Raw genomic sequence first — 26,017 nt, forward strand, 5'->3', positions numbered from 1 at the left:
TGCAGAGATACGTTTTCGCCATGTTGCCCAAGCTGGTCTCGAACTCTTCCTGAGTTCAAGCAATCAGCCTGCCTTAACCTTCCAAAGTGCTAGGATTACAGGTGTAAGCTGCTGTGCCCATCTTTCAAAACATAGGCTTTCATCAACATTTGTTGAAGAAATGACATTATTTTCTTTCTTGTATTACAGCCTGGCCTCTCCAATGAGTCTCTTAATTCATAGACAGCAAGAGAAATTCTTCTTCATGTCCTCCTAGAATTTGCCTCTGATCTGGGTATAAAGATGGTGCTTAATAAGTAATGTATTGCCATAACCTGAATTGCTGTAGTCCCAGGAAGGAGAGCCAGTATTCCCAATTAAGCTGGGCTATTTCAGGCTCATTCTTTGCTCAGTTCCACCAATATCTGGGGCTTCCAGTTAACTGAAGTAATCATTGCAGGAGCTTTTTAAAGTCTTTCATGCCCTGGAGTCCGTGTCATTTGGCTAATCTCATCTTTCATTGAACAGAAACCTAAGTTAGCCATAGCTCCCTCAGCTACCACTGGTTTCCTAAGCTAGACTTCTAGCTTTTGTTTTGTTTTAACAAGGCATTCAGTACACATATTTGTTGACAATTGACAGCATTTCTTTTAATGGAATGATTCACTGTGTGTTCCTCCTTGCATTCACATCTCTAGACTTCCCTTTTCTTGAAATTGATGTTGGCAAAAGAAGTGAAAAGAGAGTAGGAAGACAAATGTTGCTTACTCAAGCAGTTCCTCATTTTGGAATTTTAGCAACTCTCCCTCAATCTCAGTAGAATCATACGATTGCAGAGCTGAGCTGGATGGACCTAAAGGTTGAAGTGACCGTCACATGTCACCATGTGTTTCTGGATCTTCTGTACTATGAAAACTCTCACTGTGTCCAGCCAGGCCCAACATAATATATAATCACTGTCCCTCAATCTCCCTGTAAACAAACAGTGACTAGCAAGACGATGAGCCAAAGTCCCTTCTCTGTTGCATGTTGGGGTGAGAGAAGACCCAGCCCGAGCATTCTTAGTTGCTTACTTGTTTTCTCACAGAAATTGACACTCTGGCTGAGATTGTTGAGATGACATTCACAGCTTGGGAGTGCTCCAGCCGTGTGAAGGTAGCAGTTCTGGGGATCGAGGCATGAAGGAGGAAACCAGGTGTAGCCGTCTTCACAGGTACACTGCAGGACCCCATTCAGGTTGTTGCAGTCTACAAAAAAAAAAAAAAAAAAAAAAATAGAACTCAGTCTCATGGATTCTGGTTTATAAACTGACTACTGCTGAGCAGTGATTTTATTTTATATATGTTTATTTTTCAGATTAACTTCTCACATCTTCTATGAGTTTTGTTTTGGTTTGTTGCCCAGGTTAGAATACAGTGGCATGATCTCAGCTCACTGCAAACTCTGCCTCCTGGGTTCAAGTGATTCTTGTGCCTCAGTCTCCTGAGTAGCTGGGATTACAGGCATGCACCACCACCCCTGGCTAATTTTTGTATTTTTAGTAGAGACAGTATTTCGTCATGTTGGCCAGCTGGTCTTGAACTCCTGAGCTCAAGTGATCTGCCTGCCTTGGCCTCCGAAAATGCTGGGATTACAGGCCTGAGCCGCTGCACCCAGCCCTGAGTAGTGATTTCTGATCCTTAGCACTGACATGGAATCTGGACCAAGGATTTGATTGGTGCAAAAGTAATAGCAATTTTTTGCCATTAAAAGTAAAATAATGGTAATATTTCTCACCAAAAGCCAGAAGGATGAAGCCAGGATGGCAACATATTTAAGGTAAGGAAATGTCCAACTCAATAAATTCTGAGGTTAGTATCGGAAAGCTAACAAACATAAAGCTACAATGGCTGGGATTAGCATGCAAAGGAAGGATGTATGCTCCATACATAGCCACTGCAATGGAAGAGAGAAGCAGAAGAGGACATTTGTAATAGGAGAGATATTTAAAGGATTCTAGAGGGTATTTGACCACCATCTCATTGGAGACTCCTTTCCATCCACCTGCCACCACTCCCAGGTAGGCCTTATAAGCAAGATGACAAAGGCAGAGAAACATTTTCGGGGAAAGTCATGATGAAAAGTTTCTCTAGTAGCAATCCTCTATGCCTGCCCCCTTCTATCACACCTGAAATTCCCACCGAAGTCATTTTTTTTCAGTAGATCAAAAAGCAAGGCAAAGTCACCGGACACCTTTGTGAAAATATGCACAGTGTGCAGCAAATGGTTCTCAAGCTTTATTGCACAACAGAATCACCTGGAAGATCTCACCCTGGAGTTTCTGATCCTCTAAGTCAAGATGAATGAAGAATTTGCATTTCTGTTAAGTTCCCTAATGCTGCTGCTGCTGCTACTGCTAGCCTGGGGACCACCACGCTTTAAGAATCACTGCTTTAGATCAATAATTTAACTTCTCTGAACCCCACCTTTTGCTTATTAGTGCTGTTTGCCAAATATTTCTTGCCATCTTCCAGGTACACAGGATTGCATATCCTAGTCCCCTGAAGTTAAGTGGAGCCACGGAGCCAGTTCTAACTAATAAGTTGTGGGCAGAATTACTGTGGTCACTTCTGAGTTAGAGAATTTAATTGCCTATGGAAAACTCTCCAGTGTTTCATTTATTTTTGACTTAGCATGGGTACATATGAGATAGGGTCTGATACATCACTCTGCGTACTGGTGGCAACAGAAACAGCCCTCTGCCAATCTGCAATGGACACGTAGCATGAAGAAGAAATAAAGCGTTTATTCTTTTAAATCACATAGATTGTAGGGATGATTGTTTCCACAGCATAACCCAACCTGATAGCATAACCCTGACTGATACACCCGCCTTCTCCATTTACATATCCAGTCACTGACAGCCACTTACACGTGGTAGCCTTTGCTCTGATAATCATGAGCCCGTGTGACCATAATAATGGAGGCTTCAAGAGCTTCAGAAAATTCCTCAAATCTCTTTTCTCCTTGGAATCTCTATAGGTCACCTGAAGCAGCAGCTCATATTCTTGGACTGGGCCTAAAGAGAGAAAGAGAGTCAGAAACCTTTTTTTCTGTCCATGGGGAAAATATTACTGAGGAAGTGACTGAGAAACAATCATCAAATTCAGCCTGAAGATCAGGGACTCTATCACACTGCTTGTTCTTGAGTTCCTCTCATCCAAACATGGACTAAAAATGAATACCCAGGATAAACACAAGCCGATGGCTCCCACACATGCCGAATATACGTCTGTCCTCTCACTTCTGCCAGGCCAGCTGCCCCGGTGCTGCCTGTCCCTCCCCAGAATCACTCTCTCAATGTTACACAGTTCCTCACGGCGCACCCACAGTCAAGCTTCAGGTGTTGAGACTGAAGGGGGAAGAGGTGAGGAAATCCAAGTCAACCTTCCCTCCCCCGCCCCCAGCTCTGATCTCCCTGAAGTATCTCCAATATAAGACCCCTCAATCTCACACTTACGAAGAGCCCTTTCTTCTCCTGTGAAAATATTCCATTTGTTAGCTGAGTTTGGGTATTTATATGAAATCCAAAAGCAAAACAAAACTAAACTTTCCCTTGAGGCTTGATGCACCCTCACCTCCAGCTCATCATTTCTGGACAGCACCTTTTCTTTCCCCACGGAGAAGCCATTAACTGATTTTGACAGGGAAAGGAGGGGAACCCTATAAGTCTTCTCCCATCCAAAATTCACTTAAGTCCATTCACATAAAACTTGGCATGAAATTCCCAAGGGCTTCAAGGTCCCCCAAAGCTCACCTATGAAAGACCCGACATCCCACACCATTGCACCCCAGTCCCATCTCTTACTCTCCCATCTCCTTACAGACTGGAGCCTCTTCCCCAGGCATTGAAAGTCGTCTCTTAGCGGTGGGAGCTGACGTGAGTCCCATTCCTACTGTCCAAGCAGGTGAGGAGTGGGGAACAGGGAAAAGGGTGGCCTTGCTCACATCGTCAGGGGTTAATGGCACTGGTTCTGGAGCCAGATTGACTGGATTTGAATCCTGGTCCCTGCTGCTAGTTCTGTGCCTTAGTTTCACTATCTGTAAAATAAAGGTGACTGCTGTACCTAACTCAGAGGGTCAGTGTGAGGGTTTAATTCAACTAATGCACTTCAAATAGTCCTGCCACATAGTAACATCCCAATAATAGTTGCTATATTTTTATTGTTATTTTTACTGTCAGGAAAATTGTATTCATGTCATTACAAGTTGAAATTTTGATTTCATTTTCCCAAAGAAGTGTAGCCTTGCATGGTGATAGGTGCTACGGTACTATTAGCAGATTGCTGTATGGCAGATTCATTGCATGATAGAAAAGCTATTGTGGACTGATCCAGGAACCTAACAACCACATGTGCATCACTGTTCTTATGAGGAAATGTGTTCAGCACTAGAAACATCAGATCCACAAACTAAATTTCAGAACACAATTCATTTCCAGACTGGAACTATGGCTGTTAATTACATTGTTAGAATCAAGGCACAGAAGAAAAGGGCGTGTGTGAACAGCTGCTTGCCAGGTCTGATGTAAGACACTATGCTCTCATGATATTACTTAATCTTCACAAATGTCCTGCTCATAGGAATTACTGTCGTTCTCCTTGTACATATTTGGATGTTTAATAATATGCCTAGGATCATACAACCAGTCAGAGGCACTGCTGGGATTAGAACCCTGGTCCCTTGACACCAAAATCCACTGCACCATGCTGTCTGACAGAGCCTCACCTAGATGTTTTCTCTTATTCACAGTGAGTTCTCTTTTTGTTTTGATGCCATCATTTCTCTGTTAAAAAGAAAACAAATAGTTATGGTTAGACTTTGAAGAGTTGTGCTTCATAAGGCCTCGCTGAGTTTCCCAGATGAATTAAAATCATGAATCTAAAACCCAAGCCAGGGATGGTGGAGAGGTGGTCAGGGAAGGCCTCACTGGAGCAACTTTTGAGCAAACACCTGAAGGGTAAGAGTATGCCTGGCAGGTGAAGGCAGAATGAGGACACGAGAGCCGCGGAGAGAGGAGAGAGAGAGGAGAGGCACAGGAGGTGGGGTCAGAGGGTGTCTGGGGAGGTAGGTTGTACAGGCCTTTATAGGCCACGGAATGGGTTTTATCTTTGCCTCGAGTGAGATGAGAAACCACTGGGGAGCTCTGAACAGGGGAAAGACATGCTGTAACTTACTTTGTAGCAGGCTCAATCCTGAAGCCCTGCTATGAACAGATAAGCACAGAAGCAATGAGTGTATTTCAGGGGTTGTTGAAATTATGCAGGTGAAAGACAATGAAGGTGTGGATCAAGGTAGCAGCCACGGAAGTAGTGAGAAGTTTTTGAATTCTGGATATATTTTAAAGATAAAGCTTAAAAAGTAATGTCAGTGGTTTAGATATGGAATGTGAGAAGAGTCAAGCATGATTCTTAAGGTGTTTTTGCCTAAGTAGCTGGAAAGATAGTGATACCACCTGCTGAGACAGGTAAGAAGGAGTGGGTTCGATTTCGGACAAATGAAGTTCGGAGGTCCACTGGGTGCCCAGCTGGAAATAACACGCAGGTAATGGACATGTGAGTGTGGACAGGGGAGAGGTCTGAGATGGAGCTATACAGCTGGGAGTCATCTGTACATAGAGAATATTAAAACCATGATCCTAGATGAAAGCATCACGACAGCGAGTGTAGATAGGGAAGAGAGTGTCAAAGGATTGCTAATGTCCATCTATGTGACTTTTCTGCATCCAAGAAGCCATAGTAGAGAATGTGTTGAACTGGAAAAGATCTCTAAGATAGTTTAATCAAAGATCCTTCTTTTGCAGTTTGATCATCTAAACTCCGAAGAGATGAAATGACTTACTTATTCAAGGCCACACAATGAATGTTGGTCATGTTGAAACGAGAACTCAGGACTTCGGATCTCAAGTACATTAAATTATGCAGTTGCAGTCCCCTAAAGAGTGAGGGGTTCTAAAAGTGCCAGAAGGAGAGAGGAGAGATAGTTGAGAAGAGATATGAGATATAGCACCAACTTACCCCCAGGAAGCCACCGTGGCCATCAGTGAAGGTGAAGAAAGAAATGAGCCACAGCACTCCAACTTTCATTTTCCCTGGACTGAGCAGCAGCAGTCGGGTGCATAGTCTGTGACTAAACAAGCAGGGTATCAGGTAAGGTAGAGGCATAAAAACAAGAAATTCAAGCCAAAATGTAAAAATGCACACAGTGGTAGGGCCTCGCTGAGCTGATCCGAGCCCCTGGGTGTTCGACTGTGTTTCCACTTCACGGAACCTGTGACATCATGACTTCTGCTCCCATAGCAGACGTAGTAAATTTCCACCTTACAGACTTACTAGAAAACTGCTCTAGAACTCTCTTCGGGTGATGGTATCTGACTAAACACAGGCTGTTTTTTAAATCATGACTTGCTTAACATTGCAACTAGGTGCATTTAACACCAGTCTTTTCTATTTCACTGCAGTTTCCTTTTCCTTTCAGTAAAGAAAAACATTAAAATAACCAAAGACTCTTTAAACCATTAATACCAGGATACAATTTGAGTGTTTAAGCATATAAATAATAATGAATCAATCCAGCAAATTTCCTTTTTCATAGTAGATATAATCAGCTAAAAGATGTCCTTGAGTTTATGATTATCTCAAATAATTTAGATAAAACTCAGTACATAGACCTGGTCACAAGATTAATCACTTACACCCAGGTTATTTTGCATCAAAAAAAATCACAAAATGTTAGAATTGTTCTGTCTAATGCAGTAGCCACTAGCCATGTGCGGCTATCTAAATACGAATGACAGTTAAAATTAAATTAAATTTAAAATTCAGTTGCTCAATCACGTTGACCACATTTCCAGTGCTCAGGGGCCACATGTGGCTAGGAGCTACCATATTGGGTAGCTCAACACAGGACGCTTACATCACCGCTAAGTTTCACTGCACGGCATTGATAGAACTTAAAGGAATACCTTCTTCTGGCCTCTCAATGTTTCTTTTACATCTCACAGGAGAAGATGAAAAAGTTTGACTCCCGAACTCAAAAGTCCTCCCCTGGAATAAGTGTCCTTGCTTAGCAGTCCGGAGTACACAAAGTTGGGCTCTCCATCCAGCCCTTACCTTGCTTCCTGGGTGTGCTTAAACTTCATACAAATGCTGCCATCTCTCCGGTGCCACCCCACACTGCCCTCTGATCTCGAAAGCAGAGAAAAGGCATTAGAGACAGGGAAGAACTACCACAGAGGTGGCCAATGTTTCAGCAGAGACCTTTTCTACGGCTTTCTGGGGCAGCATGAAAAACAGGCAATGTGACACGTACAGCTTTTGAATTTACCTTCTCCTTTTGGATGAATGGTCCTCTTATGCGCCACCTTCCTGTTTACCAAAGACTTCTTGTAAATCTATTGCTTTAAAATTCTTTGGCAGCAGCCTGAGCTCTAGAGTATTCTTTAGGGTCTTGTTTCCCCACAGCTTGTCTGCTGAGTTCTATTCCTTTCTGCCTGTGCTTTCTGCTTTCTAAAAGTGATGAATATTTGTCTCCAGAGCAGTGTTTTACAAACTTTCTTGACAGGATCCCATAGAAAGAAAGATATGTTATAACATGAATATGTATGTGTGTGTGTGTGTGTACCTTGGATGTTTTCTACTTGTTTTTATTTTATTTATTTCATTTTTATTAGTAAATTGTTATATTCTACTAAACTGATTTTGCAATACCCTCATGAAGCACAGTCACATTGCAGAGGGGGGTTATGCCCCTTCCAGCCCCTTTTCCACTTTTTCTTCACTTTTTTTTTTGAGATGGAGTCTCACTCTGTCGCCTAGGCTGGAGTGCAGTGGCTCACTGCAACCTTCACCTTCCAGGTTCAAGCGATTCTCCTGCCTCAGCCTCACGAGTAGCTGGGATTACAGGTGCCCATCACAATGCCTGGCCAATTTTTGTATTTTTAGTCGAGATGGGGTTTCACTATGTTGGTCAGGCTGGTCTCAAACTCCTGACCTCAAGTGATCTGCTTGCCTCCGCCTCCCAAAATGTTGGGATTACAGGTGTGAGCCATTATGCCCGGCCACTTTTTCTTCACTTCTAGGGAAGGATTTTTTTATTTGAATTCCCGGGAACTATTTCGGTCACAGTTTATAGGGCTGGAGCTTTCAAATGGGATAACAGTCTTGGTGCCTGCGGTGTGATCCGTTTTGCCTCTTTGTGCCAGGGCCTGCTTCCAAATGGGAGATCTGGCCTGCATACGGCTCTCAGACTCACTCTCTCTCTGTTTCTCTCTCTCTCTCTCACCTCCTCATCCCACTCTGAAAAATCTTTCTCATACATGTAGTCCAGGCCTGAGGCTGTAGAGCCAGCTTGAGAAGGCCTGAAGACAGCTCTGGGCATTGTGGAAAAGTCCTCTCTCATAGACCCCACCTCTTTATTCCCTCTTCTCCCACCCTAGAGATATACTCTGGCATCCTTGGACTTGCTACAGATGGTAAACTCTAACTTAGAGTCAGAGTTTCAGACCAGTGAGGAAGCGAGGGAAGAGAAGGTAAGGAGAAAACATTTAGGAGCTCATTAGAAAATGTGGGTGTCCCCATCTCACCCTAAACGTACTAAATCTTGGACAGGTCAGGCCCAGCTCTGTATAATATAATTATAATTATGATTATGGAGACATGTTCTTATTCTGTCACCCAGGCTGGAAGTGCAATGGTGTAGTCATGGTTCACTGCAGCCTTGACCTCCTGGGCACAAGTGATCCTCCCACCTCAGCCTCCCTAATAGCTGAGACTACAGGCTAATTCTTTTAATTTTTTTGTAGTGACAAGGTTTCACTATATTGTCCAAGCTGATCTTAAACTCCTGGGCTTAAGCAATTCTCCCACCTCAGCCTCCAAAGAGGGACTACAGGCATGAGCCACCATGCCAGACCAGCCCATGTGTATCATTAAAGCTAGACAAGCAATGCTCACATCCAGGCAGGTTTGAGAGCTGTTATTCTAGACTGTTTTAAGTATAGGAAAAACGATTTATCCAGGGAGAAGTGGCAGAGGGAGAGGTTGTGGCGCCTGAGGCCTCCACTCTGCTACCCTCCATCCTTAAAACAATAAAAATAAAATACAAAATAAAGATTTCTCTACCTAGTCTAGTCCTGTGATAGGAGTTCTACTCTGGGATTTGAAACCAAAGCTCAAGTGAATCAAAATTGTTTTCTTTGCTTCCTTGGTGCATATAGCTCCCTCTGGGATACAGTTGTAAGGTTTAAGAAGTAAAAACACAAGATACCCTCAAAATTTTGAATTTCAAATAAACAATGAAATGTTTTAGTGAAGTATGGCCCTGTGCAATATTTGCAACATTATTTGTTGTCTAAAATTATTTGTTTCTTATCTGAAATTCAAATTTAACTGGACATCCTGTATTTGACAACTAGTCAAAGGTGGGAAAAAATGAAATCTCAAGGCACATGGGTCAAAATGGGCTCTGTAGCTGCGCTAGCCAGGGCCCCATTCCCAGCTTTGACATTTATCAACTGGATGCCCTTTGGAATTGTCTTAAGTTTTCTATACTTTGGTTACTCATCAAGAATATGGGGAAAATAGTATTTAATTCACAGGCTCTTAGGAGAATTGAATGAGTAATTTGCAAGTACCCAGAGTGGTGCCTAGTATTTCAACCTTACCATCAGCTTCTATAGTTACTTGCTGGATTGTGCCAGAATTTGACTTCAATTCTGAGTCAAATTAACTTATTTTTTTAAAAAAGTGCACTTGGTTTAACTGATTCCCGCCACTCTGGAAATGGAGAGATCCCAGCTTTGAAGCAATAAAAGTACATTTTTACAGTAATTGAATTATCTGACTCAAAGGAGGGTCCACAGCAGCAAGGATGTCAGAGATTGCTTTGTGTGTGTACGAGGTCCTCATAAATCCCACTGAACTTCGCCTTTGTTAAACATTAACCCCATGGTATTTTCATCACTTCCCTTCCAAGCTGGAATGGTCCTGATTATTTAGAAATTCTCAGAATCCTTATGTTCTTGCCACCGATGAGGAGCTGTTGTTGTCATTAGAGTATGACATGTTTCCATCGCACCTTGTGCTGTGGCTGCTGGGGCCAGCGATGGGAAGGCTTGACCATGGTGGGATGCCCCCTGACCCTGCACTTCCTTGAATTCATTCAGTGAGTTCATTCCCTGTCCTTCAGGGAACAATCATTAGAACTTGCTATTATGCCTTTGGAGAGGGCTGGCTGTTGTCTCCCTATTCTTTCAGTTATATACTTATGGACTCCAAATATCATTTATTTATGCCAACAGCTGTCTCCTTATCAACAGCGGGCTTAGTTGAAACTGCTCACACCTACACTTTCCAGCATTCTTGGCAACAATCTAATCTTAGGCACAGTTGAACTCTGCGCTGTTTCTCTGGCATCAATATTTATGGGATTATGTTTTTTTCTTTATAAATAGAATTCCCAGTAGAGCTGTCTCCTTCCTGTCCATCTTGGCCTCACGTGCGCCTATGTGCACACACACATTGATGGAAAGAGCAGGTCTCCACATAAGATCTAAAAGGAATCGACTCAAAAAGAGTTAGGCAGATGACCGGTAAAACCTTGGTTTTGTTTCACCTCTCATTTTACCAGTTTTTGATAACATATTCATTAGCATCTATCTTTTCTAGGAACTGTTGGGCCACTTGCCTTTGAGAAAAGCTCCTTTGTGTTTCTGTAACTGGACAGAGATAGAGGAGAAGACAGCTGAGAAGGGACAGAAAAGATAGCCACTTCCATCTTTGGAAAAATGTTTGGAGGTTTGGTAAGTTATATGAACGAGACGAACTTCCTCTGGAAGGACAGTAATTTAAAGTCATTTAAAATCTCAGGGGAGGTCTCTATACATGTGTGCACAGTAAAATTGTAAACACGTTTTATATTTTAGCATGTTTTAGCACATTCCTGTTTATCAACACAGCAGAAAGAGGTCTGAATGAATTACACCCTAACCTCAGGTTTGTACCTCTTCCGTGAGGATTTGGGAAAGTTAAAACTCTGTGGATTCGGTTTCTTCTTTTATACAGTAAGGGGGAAAATAAAGTGAGCTCAGATCTATTCACATTCAGGTTTCATTATTACATACCTATTCCCCACCTTCTATTTGTAGATTACGTATGTAATTATTCTTTTATCAACATCGGCAGTCACCAAACCAAAGCCTGGAAAGACCACCGATTTCTATTCATCTTTACTCTTGTTTTCTCTTCAAACTGGTTATTAAATTCTTGAACATCTTTTGAGATGAGCTAAGAACCTACTAAGAATTTAATTATTAGGTTCAGAACAGAGGCATAATTTTTAAGAATTCTGGAATTATAAATCTGGTGGGGACAAAAAGAATTTCTTGGCTCAGTCACTCCTTCCCCAGGACACTTCACCAATCTGCTAAACTTGCATTTGTTCAACTACCGTATACTGTATACTGACAGCCTCCCATTTCCCAGGCATTGTGCCATGTACTGGCTGTTAACAATACAGTCATGCCCGCCTATCATGCATGGTAGCTCCATGCCTCAAGAGAAACTCTGAAAGCCACAATCCAGACCCACTTCTGTGAACTTCTGGGTTACCGAGAATCTCTGTTCCAGGGTCCCTATTTTAACTGTCCTATGTTTCATTGATTGGTTGTGCCTTCGGAGTCCAGTTTGTGACCCTACCTCCAAATCTGATCCTTTCCCATCCCAGAATTGAGATATGTGCTTCTAAGTTTGTGTTTCCTTTGCCACTAATTAGAACGTCATTCAGCTCAAGAGTATTTCTCCTGCTGCTGGTGTCTGCAGCCTAGCATAGCTGTCTGCTCCTTCCTAACAAGGATTCTGTTTTTCTATTTAGTCTGCACTTTGCATCTGAGAAGAGCTTCACTCAGGATGATTTGTTGTTTTTAGCTCATTGCTCAATATGCCTTCTGACATGCTAGTAGGGTTCGTTTCCCACAGAAGACCAGTCCAGCTCATTTTCACTGTAAAAGGCTTAGCTGCGAGCCTCATGGGTTGGCTCTATTCCAATCCCTTGTAACTGAAGATGCTCACCAGCCGTTTGTGGTTCAGTATAGCAGGAGTGACCACTAAGCCCTTAAAAGATGATTAACGGCATTCCGCAAAAGGTGCCAAGCTCTTTCTTCTAGCCAAGATTTCAGCTTAGCAACAGGACCCAGGCTTCCTTGGAATTCCTAGGTAGGGCTTATTTCTCATCTCCTCTACTCAACTTCATTTAAAGAAAGGAAAGACCAGATAATTTGAGCTTCTTGCATTGTTTGCTTTTAAAAATTAAGAAGTACCTGAACAGAACTCCAGAAAGGTGATAGCTACCTCATAAAAAAGAAATAAAATAATTCCTTCTAATTTACAAAGTGCTTTTCAATATGTTTTGATTTGATTATTTGGGCACTTGTGTAAGTTAAGTGGAATTTATTTTCATTTCACAATTGCAGAAAATGAAAATGTGACGTTTAAATTCTAAATAAAAAGAATTTGTTAACTATTTCCCTAAATTTCTCAGCCCAAAGAATCAAGTATTTCCCTCCGACCATGAGCCAGTTAGTTTTTGTTGCTTGGGGCATGATTTTAATAAAATCATGATTGTTAATTTGATCTCCACCTGAGTTCCTTACAAACAATTCTTTTTTTCAGAAAAAAGAACATACATTTCAAAGCTGTCTTCCTGTTCCTGAGCTAATTTGCATGTTCTCACTTACAAGTGGCAGCTAAGCACTGGGTACACATGAACATAAAGATGGAAACAATCAACACTGGGGACTCCTAGAGCAGAGAGAGAGGGAGAGGGGGAAAGAGCTGAAAAGCTACCTATTGGGCTGGGCACGATGGCTCAGGCCTGTAATCCCAGCAATTTGGAAAGCAGAGGCTGGTACATTGCTTGAGCTCAGGAGTTCGAGACCAGCCTGGGCAACATGGTGAAACCCTGTCTCTACTAAAAATACAAAAATTAGCCGGGCATGTTGGTGCGCACCTGTGGTCTCAGCTACTTGGGAGGCTGAGGTGGGAAAGTCACCTGAGCCCTGGAGGCGGAGGTTGCAGGGAGCCAAGATCGCACCACTGCACTCCAGCGCGGGAGACAGAGGGAGAACCTGTCTCAAAAACAAAACAAAACAAAACAAAACAAACAAAAAACAGCTACTTATTGGGTACTATGCTCACTACCTGGTGACAGGATCATTTGTACCCCAAACCTCAACATTACACAATCTACTACCCATGTAACAAAACTGCACAGGTACCCCCCACGCTAAAATAAAAGTTGACATTACACAAGAAAAAACAAGTTATCTTCCTGATAAACATGATTGTCCTCAGTGTCTAAGGAGAGTCAGGTGTCTAAGGATGGAAACACAAATGATCAGGCCTGCTGGAAAACCCCTGCAGAATAGACTCTGTGGGATCTTTATATACGAATGGTCAAATTAAAGATGTTACAAACTCTTCTTGGGTGATCTATTTTAAATAAGAGTAAAACACACTTCTCTTACTTCTCATTCCATGCTTACACTGATAAATCTTCATTGTTTCAAACCTACCAAAACCCCCTAATTCTTTACATTTCCCTTTACATATGAATAGTATTTTCATCGTGATTTTCTTAAAAAGTAAAAATAACTTTTAAAATCATATTCCCCAGATGATTCTTCTAGAAATAGAACCAGTTGACTGGCATTCCACCTATCCTGAAAATATCACATCAATTCATCCTCAGAAACCATCCAGATTCTACACCATACAGAATGAAAAGCAAACTCAAGATCATCGCAGTTTTGAACTCCCGCAGTCTGCCCTCAAACTTCCCTTCTATTAAGCTTCCTTCCACGCATCTGAATTCCAGGTAAACCAGGATTGAACTTTTAACTTTTCTAAGTTAAAAGGAAAGTGCTGCTTCCAAAGGTTTACATATTTTGAGATTTTATAGACATGGTCAAATTGCCCTCCTAGCCTGTACCCATTTACACTCACTGGTAAGCTGCAGAAATGCCTGTTTCATCACTCTGTCCACAATATCTTTTTAATGTTGCCAAACAGATAGGCAAAATTTTTGCCTTATTATTTTAATTTTCCTGTGTTTGATTATCAGTAAGTTTAAGCATTTTTTTAGAGATTTACTGGCCATTTGTATTTTTTTCCAGCTTGACTACTTAAGTCATTTTCCTAAGTTTATCTATTGGAATGTCCATCTTTTTCTTTAAAATTATGTTTTAGGAACTCTTTTGTCTTTGTCACTCTTATTATAGGTATTTGCTCATGGTTTGTAGTCCGTCTTTAAACCTTTTGCATTATTTTCTTCTGCACAAAAGATTAAAATGTTCATGAAATCACATCTGTCAATCTTTTCCATTATGGATTTTACTTATTCATTTTTACTTTTAGCTATATTTAGAGACAGGGTCTCGCTCTGCTGCCCAGGCTGGAGTGCAGTGCCATGATCATAGCTCACTACAGCCCCATCCTGGGCTCAAATGATCCTCTTGTCTCAGCCTCCTGAGTGCCTGGGACTATAGGCACGCACCACCACACCCAGCTAATTATTTTTTCATTTATTGTTTTGCAGAGACGAGGTCTCGACATATTGTTCACACTGGTCTTGAATTCCTGGGCTCAAGTGATCCTTCTTCCTCAACCTCTCAAAGTGTTGAGATTTCAGGTATGAGCCACCACACCCAGCCCCATTATGGATTTTAACCTTGGGGTTGTGTGAAGAATGTGTGGTTTTGTTTGCTTGTTTGTGTTTTGAGACAGAGTCACGCCCTGTCACCTAGGCTGGAGTGCAGTGGTGCAATCTCGGCTCACCGCAACCTCTGCCTCCCAGGTTCAAGCGATTCTTCTGCCTCAGTCTCCGGAGTAGCTGGGACTACAGGTGCATGTCATCATGCCCAGCTGATTTTTGTATTTTTAGTAGAGACAGGGTTTCACCATGTTGGCCAGGTTGGTCTCGAACTCCTGACCTCAGACGATCGGCCCGCCTCAGCCTCCAGAAGTGCTGGGATTACAGGTGTGAACCACCGTGTCCGGCCAAAGAATGTGTTTTCTATAAAAAGATTGGAAAACATTCTTCTACATTTTAGTCTAACACTTCGTTCGTTCTTTAAATTATTTCTAATACACTTAAATCTTCAATCTTTCTTAAGTTAATTTAGGTTTTGGGATGAAATAAGTAAATCTTTAATCCTTCTGGAATTTATTTAGGTTTTCAGATTTCCTTTCATTTCCTCCAAGTGAATAGCCAATTTTGTCAACTGTATTTCCCAGTGAAACCATTTTTTATCTAGACCACCTTGATAATTCTTTATCAATTTTATCTACTTATTTATTTTAAATTTTATTTTTAATTGACAAATAATAATTGTACACATTTATAGCGTACCTAGTAATGTTTTGATATATATAATATATAGTGATCAGATCAGGGTAATTAGCATATCCATCATCTCAAACATTTATCTTTCTTTGTGTTGGGAACATTGAATATTCTCCTTCTAGTTATTTGAACCTATATATTATTGTTAACTATAATCATTCTGCAGTGGTATAGAACACTATAATTTATTCCCCCTATCGAGCTGTAAGCTTGTTTAATGAGGCCCACCTTTTTCTATAAAATTCTGACCTAAATATATTTTTTTAATTATACCATATCTACATCTTTTACCAATTACCTGCTTAATTGATACCTTGGTCAACAACATAAAAGAGTATGATATGCCTAAGAAATATATCATTAAGTGTCTTATCAGAAATAATTAACTTAATTCTTTAAGAGATTAAGCATAGGGAAGTCTGCAAGTAGAGTCAGGCTGCATGCAGTACAAACACAAGTGTGAAAGGTGCTTACAGAAAATATAACCTGCTTAACACAAATTCTCTTTACCCAGAACTTTGCAGGTGTGAATCTGTTGTATTACGACAGGCTGTCCCAACTTCACAAATGTGTAATAAATATCTGCTTATCTCAAAACAGTAAAGAAACTCTTATCAGGTTTTAAAGTTTTGTCTTCTGAGAAAGAAGAATAAGAAAATTATCTTGAGGACTTTAAAGTCTTTAGATTTGTGGACCTCTGGAGATTAAAAACTGACATTTGCACTGAGACCAAGAAGACACCATGAGGATCTGATAATGCTCATCAATAAAACGTTAACTAGAGTTTGCAGTTTTAGGACTGCATACCTCATTGCTGTTCATCTCTGCATTTTATTTTTTCAACTGAGTGCGCATAGGAAATGTATTTCAACTCTCTGAAATGCTAGGGCATTTTCCACTTCTATTATTAATTCCTATGAATTTTCATTCTCAACACGCCAGATCCCAGTTTCCATCAGCCACTGACCAGAAGCCTCTATGAGATTATCTGTGGCTTATTGGGGAGGGGATGTGATAAGAAGGCTTCCCTTCCTTAGTGGTTTTGTGTACTACGGGGTGAGTTTATCAAGGCTTCAACCCAGCTGTGCATGGAAGAGGGTATGTTTCAGAGAACGATGCCATAGACCTTTAGTACTATCCCTCCAAGATTCTAAACTGTTTTCACATCTATTAAAACCATGTGTCTCTGGGCGTGGTGGCTCATGCCTATAATCCCAGCACTTTGGGAGGCCAAGGCTGGTGGATCACTTGAAGTCATGAGTTTGAGAAGAGCCTGGCCAACATGGTGAAACTCTTTCTCTACTAAAAATACAAAAATTAGCCAGGTGTAGTGGCAGGTGTCTGTAATCCCAGCTACTCAGGAGACTGAGACAGGAGAATTGCTAGATCCTGGGATGCAGAGGTTGCGGTGAGCTGGGATTGGGCCACTGCACTCCAGCCTGAGCAACAGAGTGAGACTCTGTCTCAAAAATAAATAAATAAATAGATAATTAAATAAAATAAAACCGTGTATCTATCCAGTCAAGAACTCTGAAGACCTTGAAATCTTGTGAGCACTACTCTGCTAAGACAAACACAATTTAGGAAAATCCCAAGACATAGGTATTTGGCAACAGCGTTTCCCCTTCTCTACAAGCTATAGGTGTTCCCTGCCAAAAAACTAAAGAAAGCCAGGCGGCTGGGCGCAGTGGGTCACGCCTGTAATCCCTGCACTCTGAGAGACCGAGGTGGGAGGATCACGAGGTCAGGAGATCAGGAGATAGAGACCATCCTGGCTAACACGGTGAAACCCCGTCTCTACTAAAAATACAAAAAATTAGCCGGGCGTGGTGGCGAGCACCTGTAGTCCCAGCTACTCAGGAGGCTGAGGCAGGAGAATGGCGTGAACCCGGGAGGCGGAGCTTGCAGTGAGCCGAGATCGCGCCACTGCACTCCAGCCTGGGCGACAGAGCGAGACTCCGTCACAAAAAATAAAATAAAATAAAATAAAACTAGGCAAAATATTTTGAAACTTACAAAATATAAACATTTAGATTAGGTAGGTTACACAACACAGTTTCATAAGGGTGGCCTTAAGCAAAATTGTGAATTCAGTGACACTTGTCCTGAGGATGCCACTCCCCCACTTTCTGAGTTGTGCACCCTTGTGACGTACACCCCTACCACTGCTAATGCCCTCAGATATCCAGTACCCTCTTGCTTCTTCCAGTTTTTACTTTACTTTCAGCCAAAGCACTAAAATCATTTACTTATATCCTAATTTGAATGAATGTGTTCATTTACTTTTTTAAAGAAGATGTTTGCATTCCTTTAGTTGTGTAATGAAAGACATCAGAAAGTACATTGTTGTGAAAGTATGGTGCTTTCCTTGCCCTCAGCCCAGCAACAGACAGACCCTGTTATGGGGACACTGTCCCTGCTTTTTAAGAAATTTACTCTCCTTTTGGAGAAGCAAGACATACGAGGCATCCATCAATAATTCATGTCAGCTTAGGGTTATGCACAAAAGGTGAGTTTGCAAGTTGAGCTTGTCAGACTCCACAGGCATACACTCCTATTTCCAATCTTAATGCTTATTGGCACCACTTTACAAATGAAATAACCAGGACAAGACAACTAAGTAATTTGCTCAGTGTTTTACTACTTGTCAATGGTTGAGTAAAGTATTATGGGACCATTATTAGAACACTTGTCAATTTGGGTTATGGTTAGATAATGAGTGGTGTTTTCTTAATGAAAACAGAACATAATAAAAGGCTTGTGTTAATATTCTAACATATTAAAGAATGTACTTTTGTTTATTTTTTGTTATTCTCGCCTCTGTTTGTAATCTCCAGCCCATGAATGCTATTATCAAGTTGAGCTTAATGGATCTCAGCACGAAAAAGTCAAGGTCATCACTTCTCCACGGCTCTCCCACCTTGACCTTCTTTCTATTCCTCCTTCAGTATTTTTCCTTCATGTAGTCTCTGGCATGGCATATTACATAGGCTATCAGGTTTACATAAATGGATTTTTCATGAAAACAAAGAAAAGAGAAAAGAAAAATTCTATATTTTCAAGGCAGCTGCTAAGAAAATACAGTGTGTCATTTTATATTTACTTGGGGAAGTAGCAGGAGAAATAATTAGTCAATTCTAGGGTTTTTTGGAGTCCTGGAAAGGAGTTAAATTGAGAAGTACTTTCTGGGTACATATGGATTCAGGCAAAGCTTAAACGAATTCACCCTAAAGGAAAAATAAGCTTAATTCTCTCAAGCGCGATTTTATTTTAAGAGATTGCTATGGTTAATGTATTATGAATTAGTGAAAACCATATGACTGATACTTTAGCAAGTATCTTTGGTGGAGCCCGTTTTATTCTAGTCAATCTACCTCTCTGGCACATCAGAAGAATGGGGGTCCTGCGTTAGCACAGAGGGAAGAGTGTGCTTTGAGTGAGATAATCTGGAGCTTGAGCCTCAGCTAATCACCTCATTATAGTTAGTAAGTGGATTGAAATCTGTTGTTTCTGCTCATTGCTTTTTCAGCTCTGTTCCCTTAATTAACTGTCTTTGGGAAATGAGATATTAAAATCAGAATTTTTTTTTCAAGGAGAGAAAAAATAATCTCAGACTAACAGGGAGTATTGGTCATAGTAATACACGTTCTTAGTAATCAAAGTACGGTCATTGGGCTTACCTGGTGATTTCTCTCTTCACGCCACAGCTCGAGGGTGCCCTTCCTTCAGTGTACTTGTGACTCAATTACTTCTTATGCTGTTTGGAAAGAAAGTATTAGTATCTGAGCAACAGCAGCTCACTGGCGTGAACACAGCTCACTGATCCATCAGCAGTTCCTGGCACACATTACTGTCTGTGCAGGTAGACAAGCCTGGGACACGCCCCCTTCAAGACGGAAACAATATACTTTTCTGCTAACTTCCCCTCCACCTTAAAGTCACTATTAGGTCTGGTAAGAGGAAGGAGCGCAGAGCTCAAGACTTAATGATTCTCCCAGCAAACATAGATGGGTGTCTGAAATCACAGAAGGGAAATGGGAGAGAAAAGCTCTAGGGGAATGTGGAACACTTTTGCCCTAGATCGGTTTGCTACAAAATGCTACTCCATCAAATCTTCCCGTCCAGCCTCTGAACACACTGGGTCATACCCTATAAAGCTGAAGGAATGCAGCCCTTCATGCATAATTCCAATGAGGACAGGTGGGTAATTCCTGTGGAGCAGAAATAAGAGTAGATACTGTTTTTCCTTTTCCAACTTTTCCATTTAAGGCTAAAGAATCAACTAGCTACTTTCCCGGGTAAAACCACCTCAGACTCCTGCGTGGGGTAGCACCAAAGGAGCTGTGGCAAAACACAGCAACAGGGTGGATGCTGAGGTGAATGCTTTCGGTGTGTTCTTTGTCCTTAGAAAACCTAGAGTGAAACCCTATTAACTTCTTTAGTAAAGATTTGTTTTCTTTCCAAGGAGTCATCCAATTTGAAAACTATGAAAGGTCAAGATTGTTATGTGCTATAGCTTTAGCCACATTGGCTCGTAAATTACTTTTGGTCAAGGTAATGAGCAACTAACAACCACATCTAAATTAGCAATTTTTCATTCTGTTAATGGAATAATGAAGGGGATAATAATATGTTAATTCTCAAAAATGCCACTGAAAAGAAAGCAAAGGATATCTCTGAATTCAATTAATGTATTAATTTTCTTTTGTTTCCTTTAAGCATTCCACATTTTACAAATGACTTGAGCTGGCTTCCAATGTTAATACACAAAATAAAATAGTGTGAGAATAACAATTTTAAAATCATTATAAAAGCTCTATATAAACTATAAAAAAGGAAACTATAAAACTAAAGAGTCAATTAAGAAAAGTAATGCAAATAATAATCCCTGAAATTATTGTTTCATAAATTTGAAACTTATCTCTAGGGACAGAACTTCCTAACAGTTAAAGAAAAGGGAAAGCTAGTCAGGTATATTGTTCTCACAATCGGAAAAGAGGAAGCATCTATGTTTTCATGAAAGAGTAAGTAAATTCTAATAAAAACATCTTTTTTAGAGTGAACAATATTCCCATCAATATCTGAGCTTCTAATTGTATGCTGAAGATCTTTAGTGCCATGTTGGCCTAAACCCAGTATGACCTACTTGTCTTACAGACCAGCTGGGCCACCAATCCATATCATACTCATCATGATTGGGTCTGGGTCTAGCCCACTGAAAAAATTATCAAGAGAATGGGGCTTACCTGACAAACCCCAATTGTCAGGTAGACTCAAGCTTCAACCATTGTTCCTTTGTCCCCCATCAGCCTGGGTGGAAAAAAGTTAATCTCATAATTTAGTCGAGTTAATTCCATTCTCCTTCTGCTTGTTTTCTGCAGGGCTTTGCCTGTTTCACAGTTCATCAGTTATAACTGGAGACCAAATTTCCATTCCAAAAGGTTAAAGACTTCCAGAAATACATACTCTTACTTAGTAGGTTCAATGTCTGAAGTTTTAAGATGAGAGATGCCATCTTCTCAGTTCAGGGCCACACCTTTCCTATTGTCTATATTAAATTGCAAGTGTTTACAGTAATTCACTGACATCCTAGTAGGAATGTGTTTATAAAAAGGAATTGATAATCTACTAATCACTAGGCCAAGAAAGTGGCCATGGAATTGGGTGCAAACAGTTAAAATGACCAACTAGTGTGGAGTTTAAGGTGGTGAGGGGTTGAAGCTGAGATGGAAGCTCTGTTACCCACCTTTGGCTCATTGTGCCATTGCAGTCCAATAACTTCCTAGGGGCCAACGTATGGCCCTCAGAACCAAAAGAAATACTGCATTGTCTCATTAAACCAAAAACACTTTAGCACACACTAGTAGGTGAGGCAACAAGTAGACATCAACGATTCCATGAGTGCATTGATTTTGGAGAAAATCTGAATCCAAACAGATGAATGCATTTAATAGTTTTTTATTCTGTGTTTAATAGAAGGAAGTCAAGTATGTACAATATTCAGGTTGTTTCAGAAATAAGGTGTGTTTTTGAAACTGATGACTCACCAAAAAGCAATTTACTCACCCCTTCTAATTTCCTGCTAAGAATCTGTTAGTGCACGCAACACTAAATTCCTCAATACTTCCTGGTGAGTTTGAGGAGCTCTCTGGTCTTTGCAAAGGACACAGTGCAAAAGGAAGCAGCATGGGTTTATGCACTGTGGCAGCATTCAGACATCTTGTTACCTTAAGAGCTCAGGACAAAGCTAACCTTCTGAGTGCAGAGCTGTGGAGTTTGTTGCCTCTCTAGTTTGATTATAATGTTTCACAGGCATGAACAAGGTGTTCACTTGAGCATAAGAAGCCAGGTGAACAAATTATTTTGGTTCATCTGGTCAAATTTACATTCCACAAATGCTAGAAAAAAAAAAAAGAAGAAGAAGAAGAAGAAAGGCCTGGGGCTGAGGAAGAGTTTCAAGCCTTCTAACTTCATTTGTTGGTGTTGGTTTAGTGAAGAGTCTGATGGCTTGGTTTCCCAGCAAAACAGCAGGGTCCCACAAATAAACAGCAAGAAGCCTGAGTCCTGGGAGAAAGAAAATGGCAAACAGAATCATGTTCCTGGAACTAGTTATCTAAATTCATATGTCAACAAACTGTCCCTGAGTGACTACTGGGTGTGAGACAATATCTAAATGAGACAGATCAGCAGGTGAACCAGAAAAGCACAGGAACCCAATTAGAGAAGGACCCTGATGCCCATGTCCATCCATCGAAAGTGCTGGACATTCTTTGAGTCTGGTCATAGAGAAGTTTCACCCCAGGGACTGCAAACACAAATGGCAGACTTGAGTGATGTGATGATGCAAGAGTATAAAAGGCCCTGGACTGTTTCAGGTGGTTCTATTCCATAGTCAAAATGTTTGAAAGCATTAAATATATGTATATGTATATATTGCAAGTATAATTTTTTTAACTGAAAGGAGGAGTTAAAAAGAGAAGAGTTGAGTATAAACTGTAAATTTCAGCGAGATGATTTTTCTGACTACTATGATAAAAGTCTTATCAAAGCTGATACAGGCTGTTCATACTACTCGGAACTAGGGCTTAAGATAAAGAGAGGTGGGTTTGAAATTATGAAGCTACCTAAGGACAAGCGTTGGACAAGGTGACTTATGAGAAATTGCTTGTATCAGTGGGGTAGGGTGGCATTGTGTTATAATTGAGACCTGGACAGCTAATTCGAGGAAGAGAAGAACTATCAAGCACTTAGTATCAGCCAACATTTTGTTGTTGTTGTTGAGATGAGGTCTCATTATGTTACCTGGGCTGGAGTGCAGTGGCATTATCTCAGCTCACTGCAACCTCCACTTCCTGGGCTCAAGCGATTCTCCAGCCTCAGCCCCCCAAGCAGCTGGGACCACAGGTGTGAGCCACCAATGCCCAGCTAATTTTTGTATTTTTTGTAGAGGCAGGGTTTTGCCATGTTGCCCAGGCTGGTCTTGAACTCCTGAGCTCAAAGCGATCCACCTACCTCAGCCTCCCAAAGTGTTGTAATTACAGGTGTAAGTCACAGTTCCTGGCTCAGCAAATATTTTTTTAAATTTTTTGTTTTTAATTTGTATGGGCACATAGTAGGTATATATTTTTATGGGGTACATGAGATATTTTGATATAGGCATACAATGTGTAATCATCACCTCAAACATTTGAGGTTATGCAGTATCATTTCTTTGTGTTACAAACATTCCAGTTATACACTTTTAGGTATTTTTAAATGTTTGATAAATTGTTGTTGACTATAGTCACCCTGTTGTGCTATCAAATACTAGATCTTATTTATTCTACCTAATAGTTTTGTACCCACTAACCATCCCCACTCCCGCACTGCCCACTACTCTTCCCAGCCTCTGGAAACCATCATTCTTTTCTCTACTTCCATCAGTTTAATTGTTTTAATTTTTAGCTCCCACAAATCAGTGAGAACATGTGAAGTTTGTCTTTCTTTACCTGGCATATTTCACTAAATGTCCTCCAGTTCCATCTATGTTGTTGCAAATGGCAGGATCTCATTTTTTTTTTTTTTTTTTTTTTTTTTTTTTTTGTGGTGGATCAGCCAACATTTACTGAGTACTTCCTATGTGCCAAGTACTGTTGTGATCAGTTTTCATGTGTTTTTATACTCTCTGCAACCTTATTTTATAGATAACGGAGTCAAGGCATTGAGCAGTTAGGTGAATGGTGAGCCAGAAAGTCAACACGACCTGACTTCAAAGTCTGTTCTGTTACCCTATTCTCTACTGATACCTAAAGATAGATGGAAAATACAAATAGAAGTGCCTGACCCTTGCTAAATAACCAAAGAAAAAGCAAAGGCAAACACAGGTATTAATGAGACAGAACATTCTTATCATCTGAACCTTCCATAATAAATTGGAGAGCCATCAAAGTCCTGTAGAGTCCACACTTCATTCTATTCAAGAAGTAAGTTTCAAGTGTCACTAAATTCAAGGTCCTGGGTAAATTTGGCAGTCAGTCAAGACACTATCTGAGGCCTTTAATCAGTTCAGATTATACAGTATTGGTACACAATTATTATTCTCTGTACAGAATGTACAGAGATAACACTGAGAAGAGAAAGCTATAACCTATAAAATAAATGATAATCCTTTTTCCCCCTCACTCTGTGTTTAAAATAAGAGTTATACAGCACCAAGAAGTCTACCTCTCCAAGCTCAAACGATTCTCGTGAGGCCACTGGAAAGGTACAGCTGCAGGCACCAGAACACATCCCCTGCAATCACAGGATGCTCAGGAATTCTACAGGGTCAGGACAGCCTCGGTGGAGAACCTGCTATATCTAATAAGAATCCTGCTTTTTACCATGCAGATTCTGGAGTTCCAGACCCTTTACAGTAAGATGCATTTTTCCATTAGCCTATAGCATCAGAGAAAAATAACACAAGCAAGGCTTCCGGAGAACCCTCATGAGTCTGCTGGATTAGAGGCTAACACCCAACAGACTCAGAGTGCCAAGGGTCCATATCTGTGGATAAGAAGTTCTTCTAGAACAAAATTAAGCTGATTCCATCCCTGGGCACTTTTTCTCTGGTGTTGTGGCCATGCTCAACTTCCTCATGAGGACAAACATCTGAAGATGTGACCTGAGATTAGAACATTCTTTTTCACTTACGTATTGTTTCAACAAACCCCAGGTTGACTCCCGCACTTTCAAATGTCCTTTGGGCAAAGAGAGACATCTAGTGGCCAAGATTCACAATGTTGTAGAGGCCACCTGTTTACAAAATCACTATGGGGTATAATCACTTAATTTACCATGAAGGTGACTGAGAGACTTAATGGAGGAGGCGGGAGAAGGAGCGGTCCAAATCAGGTAACCTCTGTGACCTGGGTTGCCTTGTCCAGTTTTTCAGGACATAGATTCTTCTTGGAGCAGAGTTCATTCATTCATTCATTTATTTATTCATTAAACAAGCATTTATATTAAATGTCTACTAGGTGCAAGACACTGCGTTAAGCCCCAGGACTTCAAAATCTGTAAATACACTCTTCAAGCATCTATAATGGAGAAGGTAGGCCAGCAACAATCAGTTAAAATATGTTACGATAGGGACTGAACACATTGTGCCACAGAAGGCTATAGAAGAGGCACTTACATGAATCTTTGAGGATAAGAAAAAGTGTTTAAAACACAGGTCTCAAACTGGCACCCTGTGGGCCTCATCTGGCCTGCAGATGTGTTTTGTTTGGACCATGCATTGTTTTTGTAACTCTGAATTAGCTGCTGACATTTAAACATCAGGGGATTTCACATGAAAATCCAAATTTCAGCTTCTTTTGGAAAATGAGAAGATCTGACAACATTGGTTTGTATTCCTGCAGGGTCACATTCAATTGGAGCTGCTTTCTTAATGTTTTTACATAACAGTCAGTAATGTTTCTCTATAACAGCTTCTTTTAATAAAATGTTGGTAAATTTTACTTGAACAGGGTAGAGAACTCAAAATTACAAAAGCGTATTCAGTAAATTACCCTTGTTCCACAACTAACCGATCTTCACCTACAAAAGCACCCACTTTACCAATTATAAATTGTATAAATGCATATCCTTCTCTCACAGTTTACACCAAAGTTAATTTTATCTGGATTTAAAATATAAACACAAAATATGAAACTATAAAGATAGTGGAAGAAAACAGTGTTGTTGATACATTCTTTAAATAATGTGTTGGTTTAATGGCAAAGGTATTCCTAAAGTAAGAACAAAACCCAGATGTCACAAAAAGAAAAAAAATGATATATATTTTGTATTTTTACATAAAAAGGAGAAAAGATTCTGTGCGGCCAACAATACAATGAACAGCATCCAAATAGAAATAATGATCTGGAAAAAGAAAAGGTATTTTCAATTTATTTAATAAATTTTTCCTAATATGCAAATAGTTCTTTGGAATCAATGAAAAAAGACAATCAACCAGACAAACAGACAAAAGGATATAAATAAATCCACAAAAAAGTATACAAATAGTTCTAAAGTCTATGAAAAGCAAGGAAACATCTAGGATAACTCGAAAAATGAAGACTAAAGCAATGATGGATTA

General features: G+C 40.5%; 1 protein-coding gene across 1 annotated transcript in view; it reads right to left on the reverse strand.

Moving 5' to 3' along the window:
- The window catches only part of ADGRF1 (adhesion G protein-coupled receptor F1), a 44,645-nt gene extending 25,392 nt beyond the window's left edge, over positions 1–19,253 (reverse strand). The window contains exons 1-5 of the mRNA XM_011986904.1: positions 19,098–19,253; positions 6,036–6,147; positions 4,747–4,804; positions 2,891–3,037; positions 964–1,226 (exon numbers count right to left, since the gene is read on the reverse strand). Coding sequence (XP_011842294.1) covers positions 964–1,226; positions 2,891–3,037; positions 4,747–4,804; positions 6,036–6,104 — 537 coding nt within the window. The 5' untranslated portion in view covers positions 6,105–6,147; positions 19,098–19,253. The remainder of the gene's footprint in view (positions 1–963; positions 1,227–2,890; positions 3,038–4,746; positions 4,805–6,035; positions 6,148–19,097) is intronic.
- Positions 19,254–26,017: the final 6,764 nt, after the last annotated feature.

The sequence above is a fragment of the Mandrillus leucophaeus genome, unplaced genomic scaffold (genome assembly GCF_000951045.1).
Source record: "Mandrillus leucophaeus isolate KB7577 unplaced genomic scaffold, Mleu.le_1.0 Scaffold3, whole genome shotgun sequence".
Classification (NCBI taxonomy): Eukaryota; Metazoa; Chordata; class Mammalia; order Primates; family Cercopithecidae; genus Mandrillus; species Mandrillus leucophaeus.